Source organism: Camelus bactrianus, chromosome 2 (assembly GCF_048773025.1).
Source record: "Camelus bactrianus isolate YW-2024 breed Bactrian camel chromosome 2, ASM4877302v1, whole genome shotgun sequence".
NCBI lineage: Eukaryota > Metazoa > Chordata > Mammalia > Artiodactyla > Camelidae > Camelus > Camelus bactrianus.
This window is the reverse complement of record NC_133540.1, coordinates 29,797,207-29,817,291: the sequence shown is the minus strand read 5'-3', so window position 1 is coordinate 29,817,291 and position 20,085 is coordinate 29,797,207. Positions and strand designations below refer to the sequence as shown.

General features: G+C 33.9%; 1 protein-coding gene across 1 annotated transcript in view; it reads right to left on the bottom strand.

Annotated features, from left to right (window-relative positions):
* The window catches only part of LOC123612338 (IQ domain-containing protein M), a 75,135-nt gene that overhangs the window by 19,248 nt on the left and 35,802 nt on the right, over window positions 1-20,085 (bottom strand). Inside the window, exon 4 of the mRNA XM_074375433.1 lies at window positions 7,344-7,434. Coding sequence (XP_074231534.1) covers window positions 7,344-7,434 — 91 coding nt within the window. The remainder of the gene's footprint in view (window positions 1-7,343; window positions 7,435-20,085) is intronic.

Genomic DNA, 20,085 nt, shown 5'->3' with positions numbered 1-20,085 from the left:
GTATCTCAGTCCTTTCACTGCAGAGTAACAGGCACATGGTGGGCCCTTTATAAATACTTATTATTGAATGAAGACAAAAATAATACCAAATTTTGCTGGCCCTGAGCATGGATAACATAGGAACATTTGCTTTCTGAAAGAAAAACTCTAACAAAAATCAGAGAAATGAACACGCATCACATCTATTTCTGTTTTGCAAGAGCTTTTAAGTAATTTGTTTTCCTATCACAGCTTGGAAAGCTTTAATCAAATCAGCTGAATCAAAAAACAAGTACCATGTAGAAACTTTAGCAAATGTAAGTAAGCAAAAGTAAGAAGGTAAAAATTACCCCTAATTCACTACCCTAGTATTTGAGTGATAATTGCACAGTCTTGATTCTTCCTATGAGCTGAGCACTATTCATTATGTGTCTTACCACATTTAACCCTCACAACAAGTGCCTGGGTATTTACCATTATTAAACCCATTTTATAAATGAAGAAACTAAGCGGTTTAGGGGTTAAGAGTATATAGTTCACATTACTCCAGCTAGAAATGGGTAGAGCCAGGATTTAAATCCAGGCAGGGGGACTTCAGGAACTAAGTAAGCCCCTTTTTACTACTTTATACTGACTCTCTTTGTCATGATTAACAGATGTAATATACTCCATACTTTCTCTATGTTTAGATGTGCATAAACATCCATGAACTTTTTAGCTTATTTCTTACACTTAATAATACATCATGAATACATTTCTGTGTAAATGGTACAAAGATGCACATTGTTATTTTGGCCTAGAAATGAAATTGCTAGTTCAAATGTTATAGAAATGTTATATAAATTTTTAGGATTTTAAAAAATTCTGCCCATCAAAAAACTAAAGTCTGTAAGAGAAATCTGACTCTCCTGTTTAGAGTTTTGTATTTAACATATAATAGGCACTCAATAAATAGTAAACAAATTAGTGACTTATAAGATCCATTAATCTAGCTGTCACTCATGTGGTCACACTTACACAGTTGGCCAAAGAACTGGCATATCCCTTATATGACAAAATCATACTGTCAAGAGAAAATATGAGAGGCTTGAGTATGCAGGCAGCTTTGCAAAATTCCACTTGAAATTTTAGAATTTTATTTACAGGCCACTAAGAATGGTGCCAAGATACACAGTTGTAGTTTGCTTTGCTTCCTTATAACTAGTTCCTGGTTAAATATTACTTAAATCCCCAATCCTTATTAATGAAAGATTCTAAAAGAAGTAGACCACAGTCCATCCACTTAAGCAAAATATTTTACAAACATTAAGGTGAAATGCCATGAGGGATTGTATCATTATTTTATAATATCCTCATTCTGTGATTAAATTGATTAGAATAACCTAAATACAAATTGTCACTAACACATAAGAAATGCCCACTGATCACAAAACTAGGGGAAGAAGTTCAGGCTCACTTGCCTAAATTACACAGTGCATATAGAAATACAGTTGTCATAGACCAAATATTATCAAGTAAAAAATTAGCTCTAATAAATAAGTGCATAAAAATTGGATTTCCTTGATGGAAAATTAACATTTAGAATGCACTTACATTAATCATTATTGTCATAAAAAGAGCATTTAATATAATAATTAATCTCTGAAGTCAGAATTCGAAGGCATATTGAAGAACTTCACTTCCTTAAATTTGAAAATGCAAAAGTATTCAATTTTGTTTTCCTCTGCAAGTCAAACAGAGAAATTTGGAAAAAGGAAGGAAGGAATCATACATTTATATTTTTAAGGTCCACCTAAAAATATTATGTCACCTTAAAACTTAGTGTTTTCCAAGGCATCTTTAGGAGAAATTTAAGTAGTTAATGTACAACTCCTTTCACAGAGGTCTGTTTGTCTTGAACAGAAACCTTTCCAGAGTCCCACAATAAGTTGGGCAATTCATGTTGTTTAGTCCTACAGCCTTCCCTTCACTGTTAACAATCCCCTACCCAATTTCCTGACTGATTCTGTTTTCCTTTCTGTCGCTTGTATCCTCATGGCTAAGTTTCCCTATCTTCATTATGGGGTGAACCAGACTTCAATAAAAATTTCAGTCTAATGACATTTTCTTTGTCTAGTTAAGCACAGGTTTTCTAAAACTCTAAGTCACCATGTCCAAAAACATATTTGTCTTTCCTTCTCCATTCCTATCACACTTCTAACAATAATGAAACGAAGCTAACTGCTAGGGTAGGTAACCAGTTAATGCCATAAGCTAGCTATAAATAAAAACAAGGCAGCCTTGGTGGCTTGAAGTTCAGGCTTTATGTGCTCCAGGCTGTCACTGGAATTACAAGTAGTTGCTCTTAATTTCAAAGGGTGTTGATCTTCCTCAATAAGCAGGACGTATTTTCATTAAAAATGGAATGTTAGGGTGTCAAGAGACCTTAATCTTTTATCAGTTGCAGAAGAAACAGTTCTTTGGGAAATACTCAACTCTCTTGAGAAAGACATACTGAAAGATACCTGGTCAGATTTCACGTTTTCTTTTTTTCTTCTTAAATTTTTTTATTGATATATAGTTGATTTACAATGCTATGTTAATGTCTGGTGTGTAGCATAGTTATTCAGTTATATATAGATACATATATATTCATTTTTATATTCTTTTTCAAAATAGGCTATTAAAGATATTGAAAATAGTTCCCTGTGCCATACAATAGGACCTTGTTGGTTATCTATTTTATATAATAGTAGTTAATATCTGAAAATGTCAAACTCTCAATTTATCCCTCCATCACCCTCCTTTTCTCCCTGGTAACCATAAGTTTGTTTTCTATGCCTGGGAGTCTGTTTCTGTTTTATAAATAAGTTCACTTGTGTCATTTTTTCAGATTCCACATACAAGTGATATCATATGATATTTTTCTTTCTCTTTCTGGCTTACTTCACTTAGTATGACGTTCTCCAGATCCATTCATGTTGCTGCAAATGGCATTATTTTATTTGTTTTTATGGCTAAGTAACATTCCATTGTATATATACACACTACATCTTCTTTATCCAATTATCTGTTGATGGATATTTAGGTTACTTCCATGTCTTGGCTATTGTAAACAGTGCTTTCATGAACATTTGGGTGCATGTATCTTTTCGAATTAGAGTTTCCTACGAATATATGCCCAGGAATGGGATTGCTGGATCATAGGGTATGTCTATTTTTAGTTTTTTAAGGAATCTCCATACTGTTTTCCATAATGGCTGCATCAAACTACATTCCCACCAACAGTTAGAGGGGGTTCTCTTTTCTCCAAACCTCTCCAGAATTTGTTTGTGGACTTTTTAATGATGGTCATTCTGACTCGCATGAGGTTACACCTCATTGTAGCTTTGATTTGCATTTCTCTGATAATTAGTGATATTGAGCCTTTTTCATGCACCTAGTAGCCATTTGTATATCTTCACTGGATAAATGTTTCTTAAGGTCTTCTGCCCATTTTTTGACTGGGTTTTTTTTCTTTTGTTATTGAGTTGTATGAGCTGTTTGTATATTCTGGAAATTAAGCCCTCATCACTTGCAAATATTTTCTCTCATTCCATAAGTTGTCTTTTCCTTTTGTTTATAGTTTCCTTTGTTGTGCAAAAGCTTATAAGTTTAATTGGGTCCCACTTGTTTATTTTTGCTTTTATTTCTATTGCCTTGGTAGACTGCCCTAGGAGAACATTGCTAAGATTTATATCAGAAAATGTTTTACCTATGTTTTCTTTTAGGAGGTTTATATAAGTGTCTTGTCTCACATTTAAGTCTTTAAGCCATTTTGAGTTTATTTTTGTGTATGGTGAGGGAGTGTTCTAACTGTCTGGCTGGCTGTCCAGCTTTCCCAACACCACTCACAAAGAGACTGTCTTTTCTTCATTGTATATTCCTGTCTCCTTTGTCAAAGATTAATTGACTGTAGGTGTCTGGGTTTATTTCTAGGCTCTCTATTCTGTTCCATTGATTCATAAATGTCTGGTTTTGTGCCAATATCACACTGTTTTGATTACTATAGATCTGGAGGATTGTCTGAAGTCTGGGAGGGTTATTCCTCCATCTTTGTTCTTTTCCTTCAGTATTGCTTTGGCAATTCTGGGTTTTTTGTGATTCTATATAAATTTTATAATTATTTATTCTAGTTCTGTGAAAAATGTCCTGGGTAATTTGACAGGGATTGCATTAAATCTGTAGATTGCTTTGGGTAGTATGGCCATTTTAACAATATTAATTCTTCCAATCCAAGAGTATGGGATATCTTTCCATTTCCTTAAATCATCTTTAATTTCCTTAATCAACATTTTATAGCTCTCTGCATATAAGTCTTTCACTTCCTTGGTCAGCTTTATTCCTAAGTATTTTTTGACGTGATTTTAAAAGGGATTTTATTTTTTTAATTTCCTTTTCTGATTATTTCATTGTTATTGTAAAGAAATGCAACAGATTTCTGTGTGTTAATCTTGTATCCTGCCACCTTACTGAATTCATTTATCAGCTCTGGTAGTTTCTACGTGGAGTTTTTAGGATTTTCTATATATAGTATATGTTATCTGCATATAGTGACAATTTTACCTCTTCTCTTCCAATTTAGATCCCTTTTATTTCTTTTTCTTTTCTGATTTGCTATGGATGGGACTTCCAATACTACACTGAATAGAAGTGGTGAGAGTGGCATGCTTGTCTTGATCCAGATTTTAACGGGAAGGCTTTCGACTTTTCACCACTGAGTATTATGTTGGCTGTGGGTCTGCCATAAATAGCTTTTATTATGTTGAGGTATATCCCCTCTATACCCATTTTGGTCAGAATTTTTATCATGAATGGATGTTGAGTTTTATCAAATGCTTTTTCTGCATCTATTGAGATGATCATGTGATTTTGTTGATGTGGTGTATCATGTTGACTGATCTGCATATGTTGAACCATTCTTGTGTCCCTGGGATGAATCCAACTTGATCGTAGTGTATGATCTTTTTTATGTGTTGCTGGATTCAATTTGCTAACATTTTGTTGAGAACGTCTGCATCTATGTTCATCAAAGATATTGGCCTGTGATTTTCTTTTTGGGTAGTGTCTTTGTCTGGTTTTGCTATCAGGGTAATGGTGGCTTCGTACAATGAGTTTGGGAGTCTTCTCTCCTCTTCCATCTTTTGAAAGCGTTTGAGGACTGGTTTAAGTTCTTTGTATGTTTGGTAGAACTCCCCAATGAAGCCATCTGATCTTGGACTTTTGTTTGCAAGGAGGTTTTTAAATTACTGATTCTATTCCACTTCTAGTGATCAGTCTGTTCAAATTATCTATTTCTTCTTGATTCACTTTTGGTGGGCTGTATGTTTCTAGAAACTTGTCCATTTCTTCTAGGTTGATCAATTTGTAGGCATATAATTGGTCATAGCATTCTCATGGTTTTTTGTATTTCTGTGGTGTTTGGTTGTAATTTCTCCATTTTCATTTCTTATTTTGTTTATTTATGTCCTGTCTCTTTTCTTTTTGGTGAGTCTGGCCAGAGGTTTGTCAATTTTGTTTACTCTTTCAAAAAATCTGCTCTTGGTTTGATTGATTTTTTCATTTTTTTTTCAATCTCTATTTTATTTATTTCCTCCATGATCTTTATTATTTCTTTACTTCTGCCTACTTCAAGTTTTGTTTGTTCTTTTCCTAATTCTTTTAAGTGGTAGGTTAGGTTGTTTTTTTCAGGTTGTTCCTGTTTTTTGAGAAAGGCCTGTTTCACTATGAACTTCCCTCTTAGTACAGCTTTTGCTGCATCCCATAGATTTTGTGTGGTTGTGTTTTCATTGTCATTTATCTCAAGTTATTATTTAATTTCTTCTTTGATTTCATCATTGATCCTTTTTTTTTGGTAGCATGTTGTTTAGTCTCCATGCAGCTGTTTTTTTTTTTTCTCCTCATTTCTCTTTCTGTTGTTGATTTCTAGTTTCATAGCATTGTAGTCAGAATAGATGCTTAAAATAATTTCTATCCTCTTAAATTTGTTGAGGCTTCTTTTGTGTCCAAGTATGTGGTCCATCCTAGAGAATGCCCCATGTGTACTTGAAAAGAATGTATATTCGGCTTTTTTTTGGATATAATATCCTGAAAATATAAATTAAGCCTAATTGTCCTATTGTGTCATTTAGTATCTCCACTGCCTTATTGATTTTCTGTCTAGACTATTGTCCAGATGTTAGTAGGATGTTAAAGTCTCCTACTATTATTGTATTCCCATCAATTTCTCCCTTTATGTCTGTTAAGTATTTGTTTTACATAATTAGGTGCTCCTACATTGGGTGCATATGAGTGCTTCAATTGTCCCAATTTAGAGACCTAAGACTAAATTATTCTTCTTCCTTGGATTACCACCCCACCGAAATATACCAAAAATGATAGTTTTTCAAATTAGTTCAGTAAACTATCTAGTACCTGTAAAATTCTAAACTAAATTTACCTAAAATTCTAAACTGTTCCTAAAATGCTAAACTGTTCAGTTAAATTACTGTATTAACTATTCTTTTTAACAGCTAACACTCTGCTAGACTAACCTGGGTCTTTGGTAAACTTAATAAAGGCAAAAAGAATATTTCTTTAAACTGGTAAATTTCCAATAAATCATTTCTTTTCCCTCACAATTAAATGACCCAGATTTCTGACCATGTTAAATAATGAATTAATGTAAAACAAGTCACTGAAAAATACATTTTAACAGAGCAGTATTCACATTCTAGAAGTATTAATATCCCTAGACAATAAAAGGCTTCTAGAGATTCTATCTGTAGCTTTCAGGGCAACAGTAACATAGTCAATTGTAAAGTTACCTCAAATATGATGTTGCTATTTAGTGCAATAATTCAGAAAAGTAACTGACCCATCTCCAGACACCTTTGGAAAGCAGAAGCAATGCTCAAAATTCCTGCCTTCAAACTCTGCTCTGAAGGATCAGCTTTACCTTCTGCTAGAAAAGACTAACTATAAATTATTACATTAAAAAAGAAAAATTATAACTCTACTCTGTTCCATAATTGCTGCAGATGAGCTATTAAAATTCTAAACTTATGTAATATTATCATAAAATATGGCATTTTTCTCAAGAAAGCCACAAATTGGATTTGAGCTTATGCACTGTAAAACCCAGATGGTTTGCTTAACTACTCAGACATCCTCAAGTTCAAAAGTTAATTGAACTGAAAACTAAAATTCTGATAATTGATATGCTTTGAGGTACTTAAGCAGAAGGCTAAAGTAGCCTCATACATGGGTTGTTAACAGAATTGAGAAACCATAACAATTGGTCAGGAAATACTGGCAAAGTATAAGAAAAGTTTATATTTTCTATAGGTTAGCTGATTACATGTTACCTGGGCTTTCCATGGTGCTGCTGCTTTTCTTTCTCCATTTTTTTACTTACTGATTCAATATTAGTCACTATTTTACCCAGTTTAACTTGCTCTGGAATTTGAAGAAAAAAAAAAAGCTTTAATTGTATACTATTTGTTTTCAAGTTCTTAGTGCATTTTTTGAATTAAATTGCAAATCACAGATTTTTTAATAACAAGAGGTACAACATTGTTCAAAAAAATTACTAACACACAGATACTCCAGAAACACATCTGAGTGCTTTTTTCCAACCCATGCTCCTCAGATGTTTTGCAATTACTAAAATTTAGGAGTAGAAGTATAGAGTAAATGAATATCATATATCAGAAAGGAGACAGCTTCCAGAGAAATGTCTGCAAGAGTATATAGCACATACTAGTGAATGCAAGCACCCTCGTTTATACATATCAGCATTATTATCATCTTTATCTTCGTAAGACTTAGTTTTTATAGGAGAGCTTGCTATTTTAAAATAATGTAGAAATCATTAGTTAATATAAATAGGGGCACTGAGCTCTCCAGAAGTCTCCTCCATTTGATAGAAAGACTAACTCCAGAAAAGGCAAAGCTTTGTTTTTAAAAAAAATTGAGTTTGAGTCTAAAACAAACTTAGATAAATATTTTTTAAGTATCTGTTACTTTCTATTTTGTACAGATAATGGGGCCAACACATAGTTTGAAACACTGCAATAATATATTGTCATATATCTATTAAGGACCTGCTAGCTACCAGCTCAAGTATAATAAAAAGATAGTAAAGATACAGAGAACATATGAGATAAAACACTCTGTTTCAGAAATATTTACAAACTTGTTGGTGTGTCAGTGCTAACAAAAGAGCACAGTCGACAGAATTATGTAATTTAGACTTAAAATGAATAACAAAGAATATAAAAAATTTGTAGACATGGAAAGCAGAATGCTTTACTGACTTTTTTTTATTGAAGTATAGTCAGTTTACAATGTTGTGTCAATTTCTGGTGTACAGCATAATGTTTCAGTCATACATGTACATTCATAAATTTTCATATTCTTTTTCATTATAGATTACTACAAGATATTGAATGTAGTTCCCTGTGCTATACAGTAGAAACCTGTTGTTTATTTTGTTTTTTTAATGGGAGAGGTAATTAGATTTCTTTCTTTGTTTATTTAATGGAAGTACTGGGAATTGAACCCAAGACCTCATGCATGCTAGGCATGCACTCTACCACTAAGCTATGCCTTCACCCCTATCTATTTATGTATAGTTATATAGTAGTTAGTATCTGCAAATCTGCAATTTATCCCTTCCTACCACCTTTCTCCTCTGGTAACCATAAATTTGTTTTCTGTCTGGGAATCTGTTTCTGTTTTATAAATAAGTTCATTTGTGTCATTTTTTTAGATTCCACATATAAGTGATATATGTTATTTTTCTTTCACTTTCTGGCTTACTTCACTTAGTATAATCATCTCCCAGTCCATCCATGTTGCTTCAAATGGCATTATTTTATTCCTTTTTGTGGCTGAGTAGTATTCCATTATATACATACCACAACTTCTTTATCTAGTCATCTGTCAATGGCAATAGGATCTAATTGAATTTATAAGCTTTTGCACAACAAAAGAAACTGTAAACAAAATGAAAAAACAACCTACAGAATGAGAGAAAATATCTACAAATGATGTGACTGACAAGGGCTTAATTTCCATAATTTATAAACAGCTCATACAACTTAGTAACAAAAAAACAAATAACCCAATCCAAAAATGGCAGAAGACCTAAACAAGATTTTCCCCAATGAAGACAGACACATGGTTAATAGGCACATGAAAAAATGCTCAATATCACTAATTATCAGAGAAATGCAAATCAAAGCTACAATGAGGTATCACCTCATACCAGTCAGAATGGCCACCATTAAAAAGTCCACAAACAATAAATGTTGGAGAGGGTGTGGAGAAAAGGGAACCCTCCTACACTACTGGTGGGAAGGTAGTTTGGTGCAGCCAGTATGCAAAACAGTATGGAGATTCCTTAAAAAACTAAAAATAGAGTTAGTCTATGATCCAACATTATCACTCCTGGGCATATATTCAGAGGAAATTCCAATTTGAAAAGATGCATGCACCCCAATGTTCATAGCAGCACTCTTTACAATGACCAAGACATGGAAGCAACCTAAGTGTACATCAACAGATGACTGGATAAAGAAGTTGTGGTATATTGACTATTTATAATATACCAGGGTGCTAGTTAGCATTCCCTATGAATAATCTCACACTTAAGCCTCAAAACCTTTTTTCTTTTTTGTGTGTATTTTTTGAAGTACTGTGATTATTCCCTTTTATACATTGGGGAAGCAGTTTACCCAAGATTTTGTCAGTTAAATGGTACAGAGCCAAGGCTCAAACCTGTATCCCTCTAACTGTAAGTTCACCCTTTTTCATTCTGCTCTACCATCCCCTGCAGACCTCATGGGGCCTCAGGTGCCTAATTATGGAAAGAGGATAATTTCTGCCTTGCTTATTTTGGAGGGTGATTATAGAGCTCAAAAGACACACTTTATATAAAAGTTGAGAAATATCATACTAAGGTGAAGAAGTAGAGAAAGAATTTATAAGTTTGAGTCTTAAAAATATCAACATTTAAAAATATTTGCCATACGCTAAGTGTGCTAATTGCTATATATGGATTATCATATTTCATTCTCCCAACCACCCCATAAATTAGGTACCATTATTATCCCCATTTTACAGATGAGGAAACTGAAGTGAAGTAGAGATTAATTTTCCCAAGGTTATACAGCTAACAGTAGGTGGAGGCAATATTCAAACCCAGGCAGGTAGTCCCTATAGCCTGCATTCTTAATCACTATGATACCCAATATGCTTATTTGTTTATTTTACTTATTTAAGGACTATCCACTTAGTGAAAATTGTTATGCTAACTCCTAGGTAGGGGAGATATACGATATAGCGATTAATAAAACAGGATTGCCACTCTCCATGGACAGTATGGCTAATAGTGAAAATCACTGCAGAAAAGGGAAGAAAAAGGATGAGGGGAAAAGGTCATGAGATGTGCAACTAAGAGATCTAGAGAGCAAATTTTACACTGATGCTAAAGGAACTAAGCTTGTGTTACTATAATAATTAATAAAGCAAAAGATATGCCCATTTTGAGGGAAAAATGTTTGTTAAAAACTTTAGGCATAATCCATCTAAATGATAAACTGAAATCTCTCTACAGTACCATTTAATTAAATCATCTTAGTACTTCATCCGAAACAGAAAATAAGCGCAGTTATACCCTTTAAAAAATAGGATAGAGTTAAAGGAGATTTCTAGAAAGGCAATTAAAGCATATGGAAACCATATATTACTTCTAATTAGTGTAGATAAGCCTTTAGATGGGGAACAAGACTCACTGTATGATTTTAGGCAAACTGTAACATCTCTGAGTTCATAATTATTCCCTTTATGTAAAATCTAGTCTTTAAACTAATACACCAAACTCTAGAATTTCAGTTCTGGGACATAAATTATAAATCACTTCTGGTTAAAATAATTAGTAAGTCGTAGACAAGGAGACTAGGAAAAGAAAATACAGGTAAAGCAGTGAATATCTGGCAGCTTTTGTAATGAAATCAAACAAATGGAACATAAGGCATTAGAACTTTCAACCAAAGGACTCTAGTCCTGAATACAATTTTCCATGTTTTCCCAAGAGTTCAGCTAGAATCAGTCATTCTTTCACCTGGAATCAATTATCCATTCAAATTCCTCCACTTCCAACTATTACCCTGTTTCCTTCATGGGTTCATTTTGCTTTGACCACTTCCCACTGTTGTGTATGACCCCAAGCTCTTTCGTTGGCTGCTTTCTAACCCTCTACTTGAATGATTTGGTCCACTCCCACAGCTATATTTGTCACTTAAATGTGGATGCCTCACAAAATGTATATATTTTGCTCAGAGCACCCTCAAGTGCTAAATTTGAATAACCAACAATCTCTATATGTACATCCCAAAGACATCCCAATCAACATGTCCCTCTCACAATTAATGACACTATCATCCATCCATAAACTCAGAAGTCCTTTCTACTATTCACTCTCCCTCAGCCTCCTCATACAATCAGTCATCTAATCCCTTCCACCCTTTCCCACTCAGAATACCTCAACACAGACCTTGATTATTTCTCCTCTGGAATACTAATTAATGGCTTCCTCACTTGGATTCCTGCCTCCAACCATGATACTCTTCAATCCGCCATCCTCCATACTTCCCATAAATAATCTTTGATTTCCAAATTATGGGATTTTAAATTATCATTGTTATTATTTTTAATTTATCTGTCATCAGAGAACATGATTTATATATATCCAAATTCTTTGAAATTAATTGACTCCTACTATACAGATCAATGTATAGTCAATTTTCATAATGTTCCATACTTGTCTGAAAATGTATATCCTCTAACATTGTTGTTCTGTATTCAGCTAATAAATTAAGCTTCTCAATTTAGTTGTTTAAATCAAATACTTTGTAGCCTTACTGATATATGTATATGCATACACCTTTAAAAATATATGTGTATACACAATTTTTTTGGCTGGACAATTTGAAAGTAAGTTGCAAACAGTATGACATTTCACCCCTAAATAACACATCTAAAGCTCCTAAAAACAAGCACATCTCCTATATATTCATAATACCCACTGAAGAAATTAACATTGACACAGTAAGATTATCTAAGGCATATCTGTATACAAGTTCCCCTAATTGTCCCCAAAACATCCTTTCTAGTTGTTTGATTTTTTTTTCATTCCAGGCTCTAATCAAAGATCATATATCTCTCTCTTAGATCTATTTTAACCTAGAAATGCCATGTCGAATACAGTGACCACCAGCATATGAATACTGAGTTCTTAAAATATGACTACTCTGAATTAAGATGTAAGTATAGGATACAGTCTAATTTTCTAAGATTTACTACATGTAAATGTAGTACATGTAAATAATTTTATAGTAATTAAATGTTTAAATAATATTTTCATATATTAAATAAGATATATCATTGAAATTAATTTCATGTTTCTCTTTACCTTTTTAATAAGACCACAAGAAAATTTTAAATTGTATTTGTAGCTTGCATTGTCTTTCAACTAGGTAACACTGACCTCCTACCCTTTTTCATCTTTTTTGACATAGATATTCTTGAAAGCAATCTGAACTCTTCTCACTGTTTCTTTATGACTAGATTGAAATTAAATACTTTTGACAGGAATAGTACATATGTGATATGGTATCCTTCCTATTACATCTCACCAAAAGATGTTGCTAAATTTTAGCATTTTATTCAGGTGGTAACTGCCAATTATTTCTATTATAAAGGTATATTTCTCCCTTAGTCATTAAGAAATAATTTCTGGTTGATACTTTAGCTGTTCCCCAATCACCTTTTCTAAAAAAAGATTTCAACATCCAGTAATTACTCTTGCCTAAGTCAGTCATTACACTGGAAATTACAAAATGATGTTTTTTGTAATTCTATCATGACTTCTACATTTATAAACTGGCATTAATCTGTAAAGGATTTTCTTCTTTTCCCTTTTTCCTCCTTTTGGGGACACATTAATTCATTTTTTAACTCAGTGTGTTATAATCTACTTCCACCATTATTCTGTTTGGTGCTTATAATGCCAAAATTGGCCAGTCAATTCCTCTACCATTTTCACCTATCTCCATTAGTCTTTGGCCATTTCTTCCATTTTGCCACAGTGAGAGTTTTAGGCTCACTTTGTCCTTTCCCTGTCCCAGACCTGGAATCAGATCTCCAAGAAGCAACTGTCATTACATCTTCTAAAATTACTTTTTCCTCATTCTCTAGTGTTTCCTAATTGAAAAATCCTGGTTAGATTTATGTTAAAAAGTTTTCCATATACTCTCCAGAGCTCTTAGTCTTTCATATTTTCCCTTTCTTTGTGCTTCATTTTGTAAATTTCTCAAGATACCTTTTCTACTTTACTGATTCTATCTTCAGGTCTACTAAATCTGTACTTAAGAACTTACATTTCTTATTTAAATTATTATATATTTATTTCTAGAAGTTCTTTTAGTTTTTATCGAATCTTCCTGAACATTTTAATAGTCTCTAGCTCATTCGTACTTTTATACTTTTAATTTTTAAACATATTAAGCATACTTATTTTCTATTTTATACCAGACAATTCTAGTATCCACGGTCTTTGAAAGTCTAATTTAATTTTGGGGGAGCTGAAGGGCTAAGTTTCTCACTCACAGCAACTAATTTCTTCATGCAGTTTGTGATATTTTTAAATTGTAAACTTATATTCTGTAGGAATGAGAATTGTTTGCAAACTGAGATTAAGATCCATTCCTTAAGAAATAATTTGTTTTTCCTTCAGGCAGTTGAAGGAACTTTCAACTCATACTAACATTAAACTAATTTCTCACTTAAGATTTTTGAAATACTGCTAATATGGATTCTGATTCAATCTGAGGTAAGCTTATGTGTGGTTATGAATTACAAAATTTCTTTTTTTCTCTTCTTTCAGTACCAAAGCTGAGACAGTCAGGTTTGTTTCATTTTTCCTTCTTACAAAGCAAGGCTTTTTTATTTTCCTGGGTTAGTCTTTCATTGATGGCCCCACCTTTTGGGGAAGTCTTAGATTTGGCGGAGTCTCTGACCTGTCTTCCCATCTTGCATGTGTCACAAGTATTTTCTCTGAGACTTGCACGTGGAAGGTGCAATGAAAACGAAAGCTCAGGGCCACCAGAGACATGCAGGAACTACCAGGAAAAGAAGCTAGGCTCTGCCCTAAATACCTCTTTAGATTTGTTCTTCTGTTTTGGTTTTTTTTTTTCCATTCTGGATTCTCAGATGCTCTATAAAAATGTGTTGAATGAAGGAATGCCTGTTCTGCTAGTCATTTAGGCTTCAAGATGCAACTTGGGGAACACTATTTGGCCTACCTCCCCCTTATTAGTTTGTAAACTCTGTGATGATGTCCCTGGGACTTATTCCCCTTGAATCTTCAGCCTCTCATTGTAATATCTAACACATTCATCATATATTTGTTATACAAATCAATCAATAAAATATTTAACGATTCTTATTCAGTTACATAGAATTTTTAATATTATTGCTTTTTGTTTGCCAGTGACATGGATTAATTTCTTTCAATTTTTTTCAGATACGATTGATACTATATATATTCCTCTTTCAACTGATTCCCATTTCTAACCCAACTTTTATAAACCTTCTCTCACTTTCACAAAAAAAAAAAAAAAAAAAGGAGCTGTAGTTCAGGTGGCTAGAAGTAGCCTATCTTAAATCTTAAATAATAAACTGCAACAATGTAAGTTACTAGAAACTAGTTTTCTAGAATTTAGTTTTAATAATTCAGAAATTGAATATCATAAAAAGAAGTGGGTTCCCCATCACAGGTGTCTCCTGCAGAGATTGGACAGGAACTTTCCAGAAAATATTATAAAAGGGATTTTATATCATGAAAATAGTTGAGCTAGAATAGTGTTAAGGTCTCGTCTATGCAGAGACGTAATGATACTACGAAAGTGATTCACACAGATTAGTTAAATTCAGATCCTTTTCATTCAAAAAAATGAGATTTTAGATTTTTTTTATTGAGTGATTATAAAATACTTTTCTTACCTTTCTTTTTAAGAGCTACTATTTAAATCCTATTCAATTTTATATGAAGTAATTATAATAAAATTTAAAACATTAAGTTTTAAATTTATAGACAGATTCATTAGTCAAGATTAACAGATTGCAATTTACTGAAATTTCACATTCTAGTGTGTGGGCTGGGTGGATGTCATATGACTTTCTACTGTTGGAATTTCCAGCACATGTGTGTTATATAGAATGCCAATTCCTCAGTAAATTGTAAACTCTTTCATGGTCTCTTGAGGACAAGGACTTTATTTTTATCCATCATCCACTTATTCAATCATTCATTCAACAAATATTCACCAAATTCCTATAATGAGACAGGCAGTCTGCTGGGCATCAGGGATGCAAAAAATAATCAGGGGATTATGAAGGCTACATTCTAGGGAATTATATTAACTAAATAATTAAACAGTTATACAAATAATTGAGTAATTCCAATTGCAGTGCTATGACAATTCATTTCTATTATCTCATAAATTTAAGACAAAGAATAAAACATATCCCTTAGCTTTTGTAACTGGGAGGTTATTGCTGGACAGTTTAATGGAAAGAGGGAGTGGAAGCAAGATTTCACTGCTTTGAAGGAATAGTTATTGGAGATTACAAAGTAGACTCTCTTTTCAAGACATGTGGTTTGAAGAGAAGAAGAGTGATGAAATCATCACCATAGGGAAATAAGTTTGAGAACAGAATGTTTTCATGTCATTATATTCTTAAGATAAGAGAGACTTTAAGATGCTTATATATTATAGGAAAGGAGGAAGTGGAGATATAGAAGAAAGTAAATAATGTGTAACAGATGAGGTAGGTTCCACAGAGAAGAGAAAGGATGGGATAGAATTTAGCTAGAGAAAATAGGCATCTTCTGAAAGAAAAAGGTAGATAAGATTTTAGGTGGCTATTAATAAATTCTCAGCAAGTTCATCAAGATATTTATTTCCTCCATGAAGTAGGAAGCAAGGCTATTTACTGAGAGAAGAGGACAGAAATTTAATAAGGGTCTCCAGGACAGTGTAAAGACTTGAAATAAACAGTAAACGGGGTGGGTAAAAGAACTAAGCAAGGTCAAATAAAAGGTTTTAACTGTGATTACCACTTAATGCAGTCACCATCACAGCTCACACTCCAAAACAAAACATAACAAAAACCTCTCTAGCTACTGTTCAATTTTTCTTTGCTTTACAGCAAACTTTAAACTGGCTGTCTACTACACACAAACTGTGTGCCCTTCCTCACCCTGTTCAGTCTTCAGTCCACCGGGAATCCAGCTCGCACAGTCATCACTTACCAAGGATGCAGTAACACCACGGTAGCACACACACTGGACATATCTCTGCATTTTACTGGGCCTTCAGCAGTACACAATGGCAACAGTGGTTCTCTTGTGCAGGGATTATATGACAACAATTTCTCCTGGTTTTGGTCTTGTGAAAACCCAGCTGCTCATTTTCAGTCTCCTCTGCTGACCCTCCTTCTATCAGACCTCTAAAAGATGGAGAGCCGTGGGCCTCTATCAGAAGCCCTTTTGTTTGTATTAACTTCACTTGTTCCTTAGGAGATTTCAAATAGTTCCTTGGGTAAATGTGTCCACACACCAGTGACTCTAAAACTTTATCCTCCAGGCCATACTGTGTTCAAAACTTCAGACTCATGTATACAATCGTCTTACATGTGAAGCTGCATGTTAATAAGTATTTCAAATATAACATATTTAATAAAACTCTTGATTTTCCCCTTCAAAAACTGTTCTTTCTTGTCTTTCTTGTGTCAGTAAATGACACCACCATACGGCCACCAACTCAAATGAGAAATCCATAACTAAAATATATCTCAAATTTTCCCATTTCTCTCCAATTTCACCACCACCACAACAATTGCCACAATCATGCTGCATAACAAACCAAACCAAAACTCAGTGGATTACAAGTTTAGATCTTTTTGCTCAGAGTTCTCTGACTTGGCCAGAGCAGCTCTGCTTCAGGCTGTGAGGCAGCTGGCTTAGAGGGGCCACACTGGAGGGGTGCAGCTACTTGGGACATGGTCTTTTTGTGACAGACCAAGAAGTATAAGAGACAAGTTAAACCACTGACATATTTAAAACTACTGCTTGCAACACATCTTCTCACCTCCTGTTGGCCGAAGCAAGCACATGGCCCATCTCAAAGTCAGCGGGGCAGGAAATCATATTCCAACCCAGGGTGGAGGAGGAAGAGAGTGGATATGTGTTGAACAATAACCCAATCTAAGCCAACATTATCTTTTGCCAGAACTGAAAAATAGCTTCCTAATTAGTCTCCTGTTTTCTCTCTGGCCTCCATTTACCCCATTCTATACAAACAGGTCAACGCATCTTTTTTAAAATGGAAATCTGATCACATTTGCCTCAAAACTATTCAATGACTTTCCACTGCTCTTAAAATAAAAAGCAGTTCCTTGCCATTACCTCAGGGCCATACATCGTCTGATTCTTACCCATCTCTCTCACATGGTTTCACATGGCTTATTTTCTCAGCCACTATATGACAGCCACAATGGTTTATTTTCAAGACCCTGAATAAGTCAATTCCTGCCCCTTCTTGGGGCTTCTTCACTGCCTGGATTTCTCTTCATACTGCTGCCAGTGATGTGCTGCAGCTGACTTGTACCAGCTTTCAAGAGTCAACTGTTAAATTTTTTTAAATTTTGCCATCCAGAGGTTAAGCCCTGGGTAGCCCGAAATCACTCACAGTGGAAATATTTACACCATGAAAGTTAAGATGTGTTATATCAGGCTTCCTCCCACCCCCAGACAGCTAGTTTACCAGCACACTACTGGTCTTCCTTTCCTTCAGATCTCAGATCAAATATAAGTTCCTCAGAGACACTTCTATGACATCTGCATCTAAAGTATGTCCCCACAGTCTATTGTATCACTCTGTTTTCTTCACTGTGATCTTTACATTTTGTGATTATCTAGCTTTATCTGTTTTTTTGCTTTTTGCCTATCCTCTCCCAGCAGAATATAAGCTCCATTTTCACAATGATAACATTACTGTCAGGAAGAGTGACTGGCATATAATAGATGCTTAGTAAATACTTATTAAATAAATGAATGAATTTTTTCACTGGTATGTTATAAGCTAGTTAAGAATGGAAAATTTTTGATCCCTAACTCACACATAGCATTATAAATCAGCAGCCCAATAAATATTAATTGAATAAATAAAATAATGTATTTATTAGGTACAGATGTAATGAATTTCAGATGTCATGTCAGAGAGGGCAGAAAAGATATTTGCGCTAGACAGGTTGTCTGAATACTTCAGATTTCTCTTAAGTTCCTCTTCTCCATCCTGATGTAGTTATTATTGTCTAATATAATATCCTTCAATTAACAAATTGTTATCGACTACCTTCCTCAATCATGTGTCAGAGACCATGGAGGTTAGAAGACAAGGGGAAAACACCATCACCACTTTCTGAAAGTTTATATCCTATTAATCCCACAGTAATTGTACTCATTCATTTATCTATTGAACAAATATCTCAGTACCTAGCCTAGTACATATTAGGTACTCAATAAATGCTGAATGAACAAACAGATCTCAGCCAGGAACTAAAAGTAGAGTTGAATTAAATCCAGAGAATATGTAGTTCTCTGTGATGTCAGCAGAACTGGAAGTTAATCCGTGTTTTTTCAGTACAATTTAACTCCACTATTTTAGACCTCAATAAAACAACAGTGTGAAATGTTTTTAAAACCATTTTTAAATGTTTTAAAAAACAATGAACAGATAACTATTTTCAGGAATACAAAAATATAACGTAATAGCAATGAAAAGGAAGACAAAAATTATACAATTCCAATAAGCTTTAAGACATTTTACTCAAGTATAATCAATCAATTCAATATCTACCAGGTACAAATTATTACATTAATTAATATATTTCAGGTATGGGAATCTCATCCTCCAGGTGGGTAAATTATATTATTTACAAGGGGTAACACAGAAGAAGTGGTTAAGAAAGCAGATGGACTTGAGGGGGCATAAATTTGAACTTTTTCACCAGTATGACACTCAGCAAGTTACGTTATGTCTGTGTTGAGCTTTTTCATTTGTAAATGTGTATGATGATAATAGGTTGCCGCGAAGACTGGGTGAATAATACATGCAAAATACTTAGCACAATGCCTGGTACATAGTAAGTGCTCAGTAAAATTAGTGAGGGTAATGGTCATAATGATGAGAATTATAACATGACATTGATTATATCTATACAGGAAATGAAGCAGACATAACATGTTACAAAGTGGAGTTTGGAAGTGCCATAAGATAAAGTGCTACCAAAATATTGTACCAAGTATGTAAACTTTTAGTAACAGCACAACAGATTAAAAACAAAACAGTAAGTCGTATCATGCTAAATAAATATTCCTATGCCTAAAATTTCTCCATCAAGCATTCACTTCTCTTATCCAGTCATAAAATACAACAGTACTCATCAAGCCTTTGGCAAATTAAGCAGCATACATTATTCCCCAAAAGGAAGAAAATGCCAGTCACCCTCTAGTGAAATAGCTGAATCTCTACCAAGTAAATATAGCCAAAGGCTTAACAAAATTGCCCAAAAGACATGTATGTATATTCACCTTTTGGGGTCATGCTCTCCAACAAAAAAACTGAAAACAAAGAAGCAACAACAAAAACCCAAAGATGTGGCTGTAATTCAATGACTCTCACAAATCGACCTGATGAAGAAATACCAGTGTATATCCCTAGTCAGTATATCCCTTGATTTCACTAACACAAAATGAAACAGGTGTCAAGAAATAATTCTCCATGAATATTTTCACATTTCTGCACTGCCATGGCTTTCTGAGCAATGAATTCTGGTACCTGGGTTAAAAGATGCTTGAATAGCAAACAAACCAGGGAAGGTAAAGACCCTGGAGAGATTTCGAGGCACCTGCTCTGAAGCCACTTATTTATATTCAAAAGCGTGATAGACGCAGGGACTGTCACTTCACCTCCTCTT